This window comes from Pituophis catenifer, unplaced genomic scaffold (genome assembly GCF_029215685.1).
Source record: "Pituophis catenifer annectens isolate HBS135680 unplaced genomic scaffold, rPitCat1.0.hap2 SCAF_4, whole genome shotgun sequence".
Classification (NCBI taxonomy): Eukaryota; Metazoa; Chordata; class Lepidosauria; order Squamata; family Colubridae; genus Pituophis; species Pituophis catenifer.
Genome location: NW_027256884.1, coordinates 91,334,127 through 91,348,659, shown reverse-complemented (window position 1 = coordinate 91,348,659; position 14,533 = coordinate 91,334,127). Strand labels below are relative to the sequence as shown.

The window sequence follows — 14,533 nt, the reverse complement described above, 5'->3', positions numbered from 1 at the left end:
TAAAGAAGATGGAAGTTATAATCCAAATTATAAGACTAAGTCAAAAAAGCATCATGAAAGTTGTGTATTTTTTAGGAAGTGATATATTTATTTCCCAGACAAATTGTGATAAAATCTGTAATTTAATTTATGAAAGAGATTGCCAAATTCTTGAATAATTTTGTGGGGCTGGAGTTTGAAAATCTCTAGTGTAGTCTGCCTGTTGTTCAGTTTTAAGATTTATAGAATTTGAAACTAGGACAAAACATTATCATTTTGGAAACTTTCATTTTAAAAATTAGCTATACAACATTACTTCACAACCATCATAACTCTTAGTAATATGAAAGTGATTAAAATATATTAAACATTTTTAAACCATTAAACAAACAGTTGCTGTCACTTTAGTTGAATCTCTTTTCTGGAAAGCATCTTTATTTTCCATTGGTTTGTTAAGAGAATCCCAGTTCAAGATCTTTCAGCAAACTTTCAAATAATTTTTCAAATTGTGCTCCAGTTTTACTATCTTTGCAGAGATATAAGTAAAATATATATTCTTTTTTTCATAGCATTTTCCCACAAGTGCATTGTCCACTTTTTTTATCCTTGTGAAATGTAGTTTTTGTTATTGGCTGGATGTGCCCTTGGGAAAAAATATTACAAAAATATAATCATGAAGATGATGTAGCAATCTGTTTTATTAGTTACAGAAATCTCTCACTTTTGTTTTTTCAATATTGTTGGAAAACAATTATTATTTAAGTATATTTTCTGTTGGCAAGCAAAACGGAAACAATCATACATGAATTGCATTATTATTGCTAGAAATATCAAGTCAGAAATTAAAGTTGTAATAGATATCCATGGATTATGCAGTTAATGAGTTACAGAATGGAAACAATTGCCATGTCAGATACTATTTAGATAGAAGATAGAATTCTTTATTGGACGCACAAGGAATTTGTCTGTGGTGCACATGCTCTCAGTGTACATAAAAGAAAAAAACATTAATCAAGAATCCTATTTATAAGAGTATTGTACTTTAGCTTAGTACAATGAAGATATGCTGTGTATATTTGAATGTCTTGGGATCAATTGCTGCATTTGTGATTCAAAGAATATTTGTTATCAGAGCTATTCCCATGCTTTCATGTTGGGCTGAGAAGAAAGGATAAGTCCTGGGAATAAACCAGGATTTTGGACTCGCTCAGGAGAATTTTCTTCTTTAGGAAAGCATGACTTCAATTTGAAGTGCATTTATAGTCCTTCCTGATAAACTAATCCAAAGACTGGTCTGAATATGGAGAGTTGAATTGGAGTATTTCGGTATTAAGATGGCTCAGTAGATGTTGCAACATTCAGTTCAATGGTTCACTACATGAGGCAGCCATAAAGAGATGCTAAACCTTCTTGACTCAGAGTTCCTGACTAAAAAAATGATGGCATTTGGTGCACTTGACTAGTTATCCCCCCTGCACTCTTTGGACATCTGCTACCATAGTGCCGAGTTAATGGACTGATGTAAGTTGTAGGCCAAAGTATCTCATACAGTTCATATTACAGAAGATCTGGATAGACTTGGCTAGAAATGCAATTCAGTATGTCAACTTTAAATGCTTGTACTGTGTGAAGTGTAGTGAAGTAGTGGGAAGCACTGAAACAGAAATAAGACCTGTTTGTTCCACTGATAGACGGGCAGATATCGTGAGTGTGTCTAATGGGGTAAGAAGACTTCATCCCTATGCCTTCCGTCTCTTACTCCTGATTTTTTAAAATAGTTTTAAATTTTAAATTGCATAATTTTAATACTTTCCATTTGCCTTTTTATAAGTTGTAAGCTGCTCAAAGTCACCTTATAGGGGAGATGGGCAGCATAAAAATTAATTAATTAAATTAAGAAATAAAACCAAACCCAAAGAAATATGTATAATGCTCACACCTCCTATTTGCCTCACAACAACTCTGTAATATGGGTTAGCCTAAGAGAGACTAATTGGATCAAAATCACCCAGCTCACTTTTGTTTAACTACTAAACCAAATTGATTCTTTCCATAATACAAAATGATAAAAATTGAGAAGGGCAGAGTTGGGGTTTTTTGGGGGAAGGAGGAGGGTATTTATCCCTTTCAAGTAAATGCAGAATCTGTTGATGAATTCTTGGAATGTGAATGCTTGAAACTATTTTGTAAACATTCAGTTGGCTTGAAGAAAGGTACAGATAGTCTTTGACTTACAGGTATAACTATAATCAAACCCAAAATTTCCCTTGCTAAGCAAGACAATTGTTAAAGTGAGTTTTGCTCCATTTTATGACTTTCCTTGTTACAGTTGCTAAGTGAATCACTGCAGTTCTCAAGTTAGTAGTATGGTTGTTAAATGAATCTGGCTTCCCCATTGATTTTGCTTGCAGAAGGTCACAAAAGGTGATCACATGATCTCAGGACACTACAGCTGTCATAAATACATACCAGTTGCCAAGTGCCCAAATTTTGATCATGTAATCATAGGGAGGCTGCAACAGTCGTTAAGAGTGAAAAAATGATCATAAGTTAATTTTTTCAGTGCTGTTGTAACTTCAAATGGTCACTAAATGAGTGGTTGTAATTTGAGGATAGCTGTATTCCTTCTATATAGTTCTTTTTCTTCTCAGTGAACAAAGTTGTCTTTTCATTTAATGAGACTGAAGATATGGGTTGTTATATTGTCTTACCATATTTTCCTAAGACTAGGGTGTATATTTGCTTCTGCCTGTTTGAATTAAGGTTTAAGGAGAGAGGGAAGTGTATACTGCATACTGTTAGTATTATTTTAATACTAAAATCTTCATTTGTTTTTTTTTAAAAAGATTCTTTCAGCATTTGAGATTCCTACTGTTATAGCATTATGGAAAGCTAAGCCAAACATATATGGATTTATGAATAGGAATGGGTCACATGTTTAAATGATTTTATTTAAAAATTGAAATTGAACAAAATCTCTGCAACTGAAATACTTCTTTCCTTTTAAGGAAAATAAAATAAATGGCAGCTCTTGCTTAGTATTCTTAGGATATAAAGAGTCTGCCAAAATCACTTGATAGGTCTTGAAAATACCTAGTCTTCAGGAGAAGTAGAATATGGTAGAGACTAGTTTTGCGTATCCTAATTAGAAGTAGATATTTAAACCTTTTGGTGTCCAGCAAAGGTAATAAAAGTTATGCTGATTCCCTGCAGTTCTGTGACAAATAAGTCTTCCATTGTTTGATAGTTTTTGACATGGAATAAATGTAAAAGGATAGCCCTTGAGCATTGGAGAAAAAGAGATTTTACATAATAAATTCTGGATTGTTGCCCTAAATGCAATTCTAAATTCATTTCAAAAGACAAGTTTCTACTAGTTTAAGATGAAAGTACCTGGAATGAGTCATAAATGTGTTAAACACTGAAACCAAGTTAAAGCTAAGCAATTTTGCAGTCTATATATCTTTATGCTGTTCTGCTTTAATTAATGATCCAGCTGTAGGTATCTAATGTAACTGTCCATTTATAGACTTGAAAGTTTTAAAATCTAACTTAAATTACCACAATGAAGGATTCTATCTTTCAGGATAACTTTTTCTGCTGCATTTGATAATTTTATATTTTAAATTCACAGTTGGTTTTCTTCTCTTTCAGTTTCCTGCCATGGTCGTATTGTGAAGGTGCCTGAAGGACCATTAATACGAGTTGAGGGGACCGAAGTGGTGATTCCATGTAATGTTAGTCAGTACGGTGGACCTAGTGAGCAGAACTTTGATTGGGAGTTTTCAGCAAATCTTGGTCAGGATTCTAAGTTTGTACACATATTAAGTACATGGGACCCTTGGTTTATGTCTCCGGAATATCAAGATCGGGTTAATAGGGGAGAGATCATGTTAAGGCGAAAAAGCAACAGTTCTGTGGAGTTCGTGATTGGAAATATTCGTCCTACTGATCAAGGGATATACCGATGTACTACGCCCAGCACAGACAGTGTCGTCCAGGGAAACTACAATGATGTAGTTGAAGTTAAAGGTACTTCAACAGGGTGAGGGGTATTTACAGTTGGTAGTGGTTTAGTGTAATTTTAAATATATTGTGTGGAATGTCTTGAATAGAAAATATAAATGGTCTAAATCTGAATAGATTTTAAATGTTGATATATTAAATATAGATTTTTTTTAAATATACTTTATTGATTTTAAAAAGAGAAAAAAAAGTTTTTTAAAAAGAAAACATCAAATCTCCAATAACAACTGAGGTGTTGTGCGGTTACAAATTTACGTTATGTACATATCAAGTATCTTCAAGAAAATGACATGTACACACACAAATATAGATATGTACATGTCATTTTCTTTGGAGATGGGAACAGAAAATCAGCAAGTAGACATTGTACTCTGAATTAGGGTATGTGACCTGGCCACAGTTGAACCAGTGTACTTTTTTTCTGAAGGAAGGGGCCCATTGAAAGGATTTATACTTAAACCAAATTTTTCAAATATTTTCTTACTGGTTTTATATATTTTATCAATAACTATGTTTCTAAGCAAATTAAATAATTGAACGTACAGTTCTATGGAAAAAGTATTTACTTCTTTTGAATTTTTGCATTGAATGTTAACATGTGAGTCCTACTGATATAGTTTCAGGCAAACGTTTAGGCACCTCTGGTCAGATTACAGTTTTCAAGCAGTACTAAAGTTAACCTGGTCCAAAATTATACAGGACATCTTTTTGAAAATTTGAATGTATGCTTAGAACTGTGTATAAATTATAACTGTGCAATCAAATTTGCAAAAAGATGTTGTGTTTAGCTTTGTAGCTTTCTATGTAGACATTGTTTAGTTAGGAAGTCATTGAAGCAAACAATTTGCCTAAGGGTTTGAATGCAACTATATGTATAAATAAAGCCTGAGAATATAACACTAAATAGTATTCTGGTTTGATGTATCTCATAATCAAAGTAATACTTCATGTGTGTCAGTATGAAAAAGCTATTGCCTCCTTAGATTCAGTGTTTGTAGTGCTTTCTGCAATTGGTTATTGCAGAATCAATCATAAAATAGATATTTTGACCCATTCTTTCATGGCAAACCTCTTCAACTTCAGTTTATATCATAAACTGTTCATTCAGGTCCTTCCCATTTGTGTGAGGTTCATGTCTAGGCCTTGGTTGGCTAAACAGTGAATTTGCTCATCTATTTTCCTGTAGACTTATTATATTCGCTACATGAGCCATTTGTGTTTCAGCTGTCATGTTATTTAGCTGTGGTATAATCAATACAAAACAGAATTGTTCTTCCTTCAATGATAGAGATATATTCAGATCTCAAGGCAGAAAAGCTTACCCAGATCATAACACTACCGCTTCCAAGTTTGATAGTTGGTACACGGTTCTTTATTGTGGACTGCAGTTTTGATTTCTATTAAATGTAATAATATCGTCATAGCTAAAAAAGTTCCATGTTTAGCTCATTTGTCCATAAAATATCTAGATGTCTTGGAGAGTCACCCAGATCCTTTTTGGCATGTTTGAAAATGTTATTAATGACATATGTACTCTGCCTTGTGCTCTTCCATGAATCTCATTTTTATTGTGTATTTATGAAATCAAGACTAGCAAAGGCAAAATCTATAAACTTGAATGCTATGACTTTTGGATAATTTTATGGGTATTCTTGAGCAAATTCGCTATTGTCCCAAATAGTTGCCATTTCAAAATTGTCCATGTTGTGTATTAATATAATCCCATAGGTTTACAAACTGTTTTTAAAGTGATAGGCATTTTATAGATGCCTCTAGAATCTGTTTGTAAGAAACTCACTGGGATGAAGTGAGCCAACACCTGTGAAATTTGTATAGGACAGAGCTGGCTCAAATCAGCCTTGAATGTTTTATGAAGCAGTTGCGCAATCCTAATTCTGGTCCTAAATTATCCCTTAAACTAAATTGATGGAACTAGAGAGACAATTTTTCTTTTCATACTGGTACATTAATTAAGAAATCTTCAAATGTTACAGAGGTTTCTTTTAATATATTTTTATTAAAATTTTGTGTTTAAAAAAGAAAGATAAAAACTTATACAAACTAATATACAGTGAGGAAAATAAAAGAAAAAGAGAAAAATTGGGAAGATAAAAGTGCCAAAAAGGACAAAAAAATAAAAATAGAAAATAAATAAATATAAAGAAGTCTAATCTTATTTGTAACTATAAGTACAATTATACATTTCTCTTTAACTCTATGGTTAAAACATAACTCTCTTCTTTCTATAATATATCCTGTCTGATATTAAAACAGTATATTCTTAAGTTCATTTTTTTCCTGTTTCACACAAAGTCATAAGGTCTTTCCAGTCAGTAATAAACATATCGTCTTTACTCTGATCAAAGAAATCAGTTTATCTATCACAAGTTCCATCTTTACTATCTATTTCTCAAAATCTTTCCATTTTTATGTATACAACAATCTCACTGCTGTTATCATATATAAAAACAAGTTCCAACTGTTTATCCAATCCCCACAAAAAACAACTTCTAGTCTCCTCTGAATCAGTGAACCCAAAATTTTCTAGTTTTTTTAACACATTTACCATTACTGAAATCTCTTTTTGTTCACATTTACAATATAAATTTGAAGTGCTTTTATACATTCTATGCAATTTGCCTAGTGACAAAATACCAATGATACATCATTTTATAAATAAATTAGGTAAGATTATATCAGTATAAATTTTAACACTTTTCCCATTGCTCCCATCTGAAGAATACTGTATAGTCAAAATTGTAACCCACTATATCGGAATATAGCACTAGCAGCAATAGCACTTATATACCGCTTTATAGTGCTTTACAGCCCTCTCTAAGCGATTTACAGTCAGCATATTGCCTCAAACAATCTGGGTCCTCATTTTATCGACTTCGGAAGAATGGAAGGCTGAGTCAACCTTGAGTCTGGTGAGATTTGAACTGCCAAATTGCAAGCAGTCAGCAGAAGTAGCCTGCAGTACTGCACTCTAACCACTGTGCCACCGCAGTTCAGTCAGAATATCATTGAATATCATTGTTCTTCTGTTTCAAATTTCAATAAAAGTTTATACTTTTTTAGCAATTCTATGTTCAGCATTTTTACATGATTCTATTTCAAACTCAGTATTAACAATGTTCAAAACCAAATGTCTATGGACATTCTCATTCATCTGTTTCAAAAGGCAACTAGACTTTTTTTTCTTTAAAGACATTTCTCTTCTCATTCAAGAAGCTTCTTCAGTTCAGTTAACTCTTTTTCTGATTTTATTTCACAATCCCCTGAACATAATTCTTGTATCTTGCCATAAATTAGCTATTTATGTTAGCCTATTATTTCTTGTCTATAAAATTCTTGTTGCGCTAATATCCACATGATTTGAGGTACAACCTGGGTTTATATCTATTCCATAATCTTAATATGGCACATCAAACATGCTATGTTAATAATGATTTTTAAAATTCACATTAGCCTTGACCTTGGCATACCACAAAAAGTTTTGCCACCCAGGTCATGTCCTTATCTCACAAAGCATCTATGTCTCAGTAGCAGCCAACTCCTTCATCCAAACTGGAAATATGTACAACAAAATTTAAATTGGATAGATCCATTCCTCCTCTTTCTTTGCATCTTGTAATACCTTATTTTTCACTCTGCGATTTTTACCCTGCCACCCAAATTTACATATGACCTTCTGCCGTTGTTCACATGAGAAACTGTGTTGTGGAGGGTTACTGCCCCATCCAAAACCTCGTTGGCCCATCTCACACCCACTGCCAATTCTCTGCTGATGCCCTGTCCCCACCCATGCCAACACTGCTGCGGGCCAGACAGGGACGGCCCATAAACTGGATGTAGCCTGCAGGCTGTAAAATACCCGGTCTGGTTTAAAATGGTACATCAGTTGTCAAAACAAGTATTGTCTGAAGCAAAAACATTCTAGACAAGACATTCATTTTTATGACAGAAATTCTATTATAATTATGTGCTTGACAATCATCTTTTTTCTAAATAGTGATTGCAGATGGCTTAACTGTTACTGGATCGAACTTCTACTCCTCATCAACTTGGAACGTATCAGAAGGAGATACATTTCAATTACGTTGCTCAGCTTCTACCAATTCTACTGAACACACCCATCTGCAAGTATCTTGGGAGTTCAAGAGTAACCATGTTTGGCAAGAAATCCTTTCCCTGACGCACGAGGGCAAGTTCCGGACTGGCTCAGAATATAGTGACCGCTATATCAGTGGGGATGTGCGCCTGGATGCTATGGCTAATGACAATTACAGCCTGTCTCTGTCCCAGGCTCTTCCAACAGACGAAGGCGCTTATAGGTGTCGAGTGAGTGAATGGGTTAAAGGGGCAGATGGTTCATGGCAAAGGATCCAAGAGAAAACTGCTGATATAGTAAATTTGGTGGTGAAACCGACATGTGAGTATGCAATGTTCATTTCTGCTGCAGTAATACCATAGATACTATATGACGTGTAATGTATAGCTACAGCATGAGAAATTGGCCTGATTAAGATATATCTATCACTGATTCATATGCATACATACAGACACACAGGCACACATATTTAACTTATGAACACATTTTTATTGTCCTATTGGATGTTAAATTAGATATATGAAAAGAATATAAGGACAAATTTACAGATTGTAATTGTTATTAAATAATGGTACAGGATGGATGCTCTATCACTGGGGGATTTTAAATAAAAGTTGGACAATCTTTTCCACAGTATGGACTGAGGATTCCTGCCTTGGTCAGGAGCTGGACTAGCAGATCTCTGACGTCCTCTTCCAACTCTAGGTTTATAAAATTCTTTGAATTGGTATGGCAGAACTTCAAAATGTTGCATTTGAATTTTATTCTATTTTTATCAAAATAAGCTACCTAAAAGTTCAATTGAGATCAACTTTTTCATATTTTAAAAGCTGCAGGAGAATAACCACTGAATCTTAGTAGGGTTTAGGACTTCATACTAAAAGAGTTCAGGTTGCCTGTTTTTATGTTATATTTCCATGGAAAAAGTATTTTATTTAAGGAGACATTTTATGATTAACTGATTTGACTGCTTTGTTGGATTTTTAATTATTTTGAGTGATGTTTACTACGGTGATATTTTAGTGCTATCTTTATGGTTTTAACTTTGGATTTCATACTGAATTCCTTAATTTAAACATAGTTTTTGGTCAGGAGATTAGTGTATACATCACTCTAGTATTATTACTGCTTTAATAAATACAGTCTTTCATTATTCATATAGCAACTCATAGAATAAAAGGCAAGTATCATTTTTGAGGTAACCAATAAGCAAGTTGGTTTCTTGACAAATCAGATTATGATATATTTAGACATATGCACAGAAAACTATTGTAATGTTTTAAATATAACAGAACATTTATAAACTGAAGTATAGGTTTGGTTTAATTAATATTTGCAAAATTTGGATTGCCTTTTTTGAGCTCTTTCAGGTGCCTGCAAAAGTTTTAGACACCCTGATAAAATTAAATGTTTCTTGAATCACTAAATGAATAGAAACTGATACAGCTTATACATGGTACAAAGGCAAACACAATGTTTTTAATGCAACTTGGAATGCATGCTTAGTATTTGTATGCAGTTTTTTTATAGATTAAAACCAAAACAAAGAATACAACAGGTGCAAAAGCCTGAACACCTTTGCATGCAGTAACAATTGCATGCGTACTAGGTTTGAACCTCTCCTCAGATTTTCAATAATATTCACATCTGAGGGCTATCCTTTATTTTCTTTAAGTACTTTTGTGGTTGATTTTAGATTGTTTTTTTAAAGTAATGGTGTAAATCACTTTTTGGTGTTAATTTTTTTCATTGATTGAGGAATCTCAGGTTCTAAGATATGTTGGTATTTAATTGAATCAGTTGAATCATTTCTGTCTGCACAATATTTCATCAACTGCAGAACCAATCCCTCATAGTTAACAGTTGGCAAGGTGGCTCTGTAGTATTTTATCTTTTTTCCCCCACAAACCACAGTTTGTGGTTATGGCAAACTGACAAATTTTTGTTTTATCAGGCTGTTTCAGACTCATTGAAAATTGTATTTACTAGACAAATTACTTTAGTTATGAAGCTAGAGGAAAGGTTTCCATCTGATATTTCTTCTTTGTGGATTATCATTGTATAAGCCAAGCTGTATGGTGGCCACATACTCCAGTGTCAGCCAACTTTTTCAGCAACCTATTTGCAGTGACATGTACGTTCCATTTTGTTGATGGAAACTGGACTGGCCACTTTTGAAGAAGTTCGAGAAGAGATTTTTCTTGGTTTCAAGCATCATATTGGATTGTACATGTCAAACATCAAAGGAGACTTGTGAAAAAGTGACTGAATTTACAGTATGTAATTTAATAAAGTATCATCTGTTGAAAAGACATCTAAAGAGTAGCTTACATTTAAAATGTCTTTAAGGTAGTCTACTTTTGTATTTCAGCTGAAAAATATTTATGTCTGGAGTATCACAGCATAAGAGAAAAAATGGTGGCATTAATTGCAAGAAAACTGAAGCTGTAATGTATATTTGCATACACTTATTATACAAGTAGAAACCAGTTGAACTAGATAAGTTAGTGCTTTAAGTGTGTTACTCAGCAATACACATGTTTTCCCATGAATACTAATGTATATGCAGCTAATTATATGCACTTGTACAAGTTGACAGGGACACAGTTGGTGAACTACAAATCAAGTAACTCTTGGAAGTTAACAATAATCCTTGATCTTGTTTCCTTCATCTCCTGCTCCCAATTCTGCAGCTTTAGATGTGTTCATCACCAGAAGCAATATATCTGTGATGGAACGAGAATCCCTTGAACTTACCTGCAACATCACAACAGACAGAAGTGGTATTTTCCAAACAGAAATCACATGGTATTTCAATGAATCTCCAGATGGCACCATGGCAGAGGCTCAGGTTTTGCTAAATGCTGACCGGGATTTGGTAATTAGTGACTCCACCTTTATCAGCCCCAGCCATGTAGATCGAAGTAATTACAACCTGTTGATGCGTGATGTAGGCACTGAAAACTCTGGTTACTACTACTGTCAAGCAGCTCTGTGGGTGCCACAACACAATGGCAGCTGGCACAAGGTAGCAGAGAAGATATCAGTACCAGTCACTGTGGAGGTGGTGACATTGGGTAAGTAATTGGATATGAAAGTAAACAAACCTTTGAATTAAGCTTAGCTACTTGTGATTATGTGGCACTTCTGTGCATATCCTTGCCATTTGCAACTTCTGTGGACAGTTATGACTGGGTTATTATTTGATTTTGATGGGAATGAAACATTTGAAGGCCAACCATTAAGCTACAATAATTGTAATTTCTTTTTTATGTTTCACAGTTTAAAAAAGAGAGAGGCCATTCAATGGTAACAATATTTTTCTTAAGGTTTAGACTGAAAAAAGGTGGTTAATATCAAAAATATAGATGTTTTGACAAATATTTGAAGATAAATACCTTTGCTTTGCTTGTATCTGATTGATTATGTATATTTTAATTTGGTATTGGTTTTTTAATGAACGTTATGAGGAATTATGGTTTTTGGTGCATTTTTTTTTATATTTTGAACTTGAGAACTTCAAAGAGATATCAGTCAGAAGATGTTAGATGGGAGATTTAAATCAATTGTAATAATGTTTTAAATTACTGAATTTTCCTATCAGTTCATGTTCACTTAAGCAGCACTTGCTATGATATAGAAAGCAGAACATACAAACATCTAAATTACATTTTCACAATTTCACAGATCAGATCTCAACTGGTTCAGTCAGTTGTTTGTCTTGAAATTTTCCTTTTAACTTGCTTATTTTATCTTTGGATAATGAAACATAGTGTAAAAAGAGACAGATATTGTTTTTCAAATTTATGTTTCAATTAGGTTTTTCATCTTGGAATGAAATTGCAACATTTGAATTCAGATTCAAATAATTCTTGAGATATGTTTCTGTATTTGATGAAACAAATGCAAAGTATCATACAATATAAAAAGAGAACTGGGTGAATATCAGACTTGTATAGACAAAAAAACTTTTATAATTTCAGTATTTTTATGTAACTATATAAATATTTTGTTGTTGATAATTTTTATTTTACTTTTTAGTTGGCTTTATGTATTTTGTTGAAGTAGCAGGTCCAAGGCTTCCAAAACTCCTAAGTACTTGTATCCTTCTTCTGGTATTACTGCTTTTCCAGAGCACTGCTCCTGCAGTCCATAGCTGGGTTTCTTCATCATCACTTCATTTTGACTGGGTGATAATTTAAATTAGTGTCTCTCTTCGTCTTGTGGCCATGCCTCTCAGTCCCATAATGCACCAGTCTTTTCACTCAGTCACTGAAGGCTGGTGTGTTTCTCTCTCTTCGTGCACAGACCTTTATCTCCTTTTTAGGATTATTGCGTCTAGGCTTTTTATTTATTTTTGTTTAACTTTTAGATCGGTGAGAGCCTATATTGGGGAGGTCTGCAGGGAGCAAGGAGCGGTACTGGGGCTCCAGTCCGTTCTTCCCCGGTCCCTCTGACGGCCGTCAGACCGCAGCTGGGGTTTTCCGACCCTTCGGGGTGGTCCCCTTCCTCAATTATAGCCGCCGGTGTGAGCGTGGGGATTGCGGATCGCCATATCACCCCCCCACCTCTGTTTTTTCACAGTCTATATCGGCTCTCTTAGGGGCGGCTCCGGAGCTTTGCATGGTTTGCCCTACAGGCTCTGAAGTGAGATCGGCATTTGTTTTGAAGCTACGAAGATCTGGCTTGGCTGTGAGCTTTCTCTGCCGCCTTTACCGCGCTGAGGGGATTTCTCAAATTTCAAAGTCCTGGGCCTCGCGCTGTGACCGGAGCCACCGGTGGTGAGCAATCTGGGCGTCCATCCTTTGGGCGGCGCCCCTGCCGTATCGTAACCCGGATTGAGTACCGGTTTTATTGTGGGGGCGCTTACAGCTTACACTCTCCGCTCGGCGCCGTTTGTCCCTGCGGCCCTGCCACTACGGGCGCCATTTTGGGACTGCAGCGTGCTCCGGCGGCCATTTTCCACCGTATTCCATTTGCGGCAGCCATTTTGACTCCGTCTTCGAGTGGCCCCAGTTTGGTTACACTCGCATAAGCCAGATATCTGCCTCATTGTTGTCCCTGTTGTGCTGGGACCAAAGGATTGCCTTGCTTTCCTGGGCCAAGCCTTGAACTTCGTCTCTCGGGGATTTTGTTTTTTTTGGGCTTGACCACCTGTTTCTAATTTCTGCCTGTCTCCGCACCCCCCACCACGCAAGGCTGCTGGTGATTATTGTATATAGTTTCGTTGTTTAAAAAAAAATAATTAAATTAATTAACATATAAATAAATACATACACACACACACACACACACACACACACACACACACACACATATATATATATATATATATATATATATATATATATATACATACATACACATACACATACACATACACATACACATACACATACACATACACATACACATACACATACACATACACATACACACACACACTTTCCGGAATGGCGGATTCTTACCTGTCCTCTGAGTCGGAGCGGGAGCCCAGTCCACCTAGGGCCCGCTCTAAGCATAAATCAAAATTGCGGGGGAGGTCTGCTTCCACCTCCGCTGATTCTCGCCAGCGCAGACCATCTTCAGCGGCGGAAAAGGACGCCCAGCGTCACCATAAGGCACTCGAGAGGCAGTATGATAGGGCCAGACAGGCCATGTTGGCTTCCGTCTTTGCCAGGGACCAACACCTGCGCTCACAAGGTCACTCCTCCTTGACCCATGATGTTACACCGACTCCCGGGAGTCGGCATGTTCGACATCTGAGGTTCTGTCTGGGCTCCCTCGTGGTCTTTCTAAGAGGACCTCTCTGTCCTTGCCAGATGTCTCGACTGTGGGCCTTGCAGAACCCCATGCCACACCCTCACATCGGGCGGAGGCAACGTTTACCCCGACAGCTGCCGGGCTTAGGGGACCAGATGGTCAAATGTTACCTTCCCAGGTGGACTTCCAGGCTGTGTTGTCCAATGCCCTTTCCTCACTATTGGCAGCGGGGCTTCAACAAACCACTTTTCAACAGCCTTTTTCGGCAACCCTGCCTGCTTCTTACTCGACTGCACCTGTTCGCTCCAAGTCCCCATCTCACGTTGGCTCACGTTTCTTCTGAAGACTCTGACCAGGATGAGTCGATACGCTCCTGCTTTCTCCGGCTTATTCCGGCCCTCTTTGTTCAAATCGCTACTTCATAAAGCTCGACAGACCACCAATATGGGTGCCCCATCTACTGAACCTTCTTCTTCCACAGCCCCCCATGAGGCTCTGTTTTCATCGTCTAAACCAGGAAAGGATTTTATTCCCTGCCCTCATCTCTTTGCTGATGTCCTGCAGTCACCCTAGTCTCAGCCAGGCTCTTTGATGGGTCCCAATAGCCTGGACAAAAAGTTGTATTGTGGGGCCCCGGAGCTGGATACCTTG

The 14,533-nt window shown here is 36.1% G+C and overlaps 1 protein-coding gene across 1 annotated transcript in view; it reads left to right on the top strand.

Moving 5' to 3' along the window:
* The window catches only part of PTGFRN (prostaglandin F2 receptor inhibitor), a 93,230-nt gene that overhangs the window by 18,267 nt on the left and 60,430 nt on the right, over positions 1-14,533 (top strand). Inside the window, exons 2-6 of the mRNA XM_070943640.1 lie at positions 1,612-1,701; positions 2,309-2,336; positions 3,634-4,011; positions 8,021-8,440; positions 10,813-11,196. Coding sequence (XP_070799741.1) covers positions 1,612-1,701; positions 2,309-2,336; positions 3,634-4,011; positions 8,021-8,440; positions 10,813-11,196 — 1,300 coding nt within the window. The remainder of the gene's footprint in view (positions 1-1,611; positions 1,702-2,308; positions 2,337-3,633; positions 4,012-8,020; positions 8,441-10,812; positions 11,197-14,533) is intronic.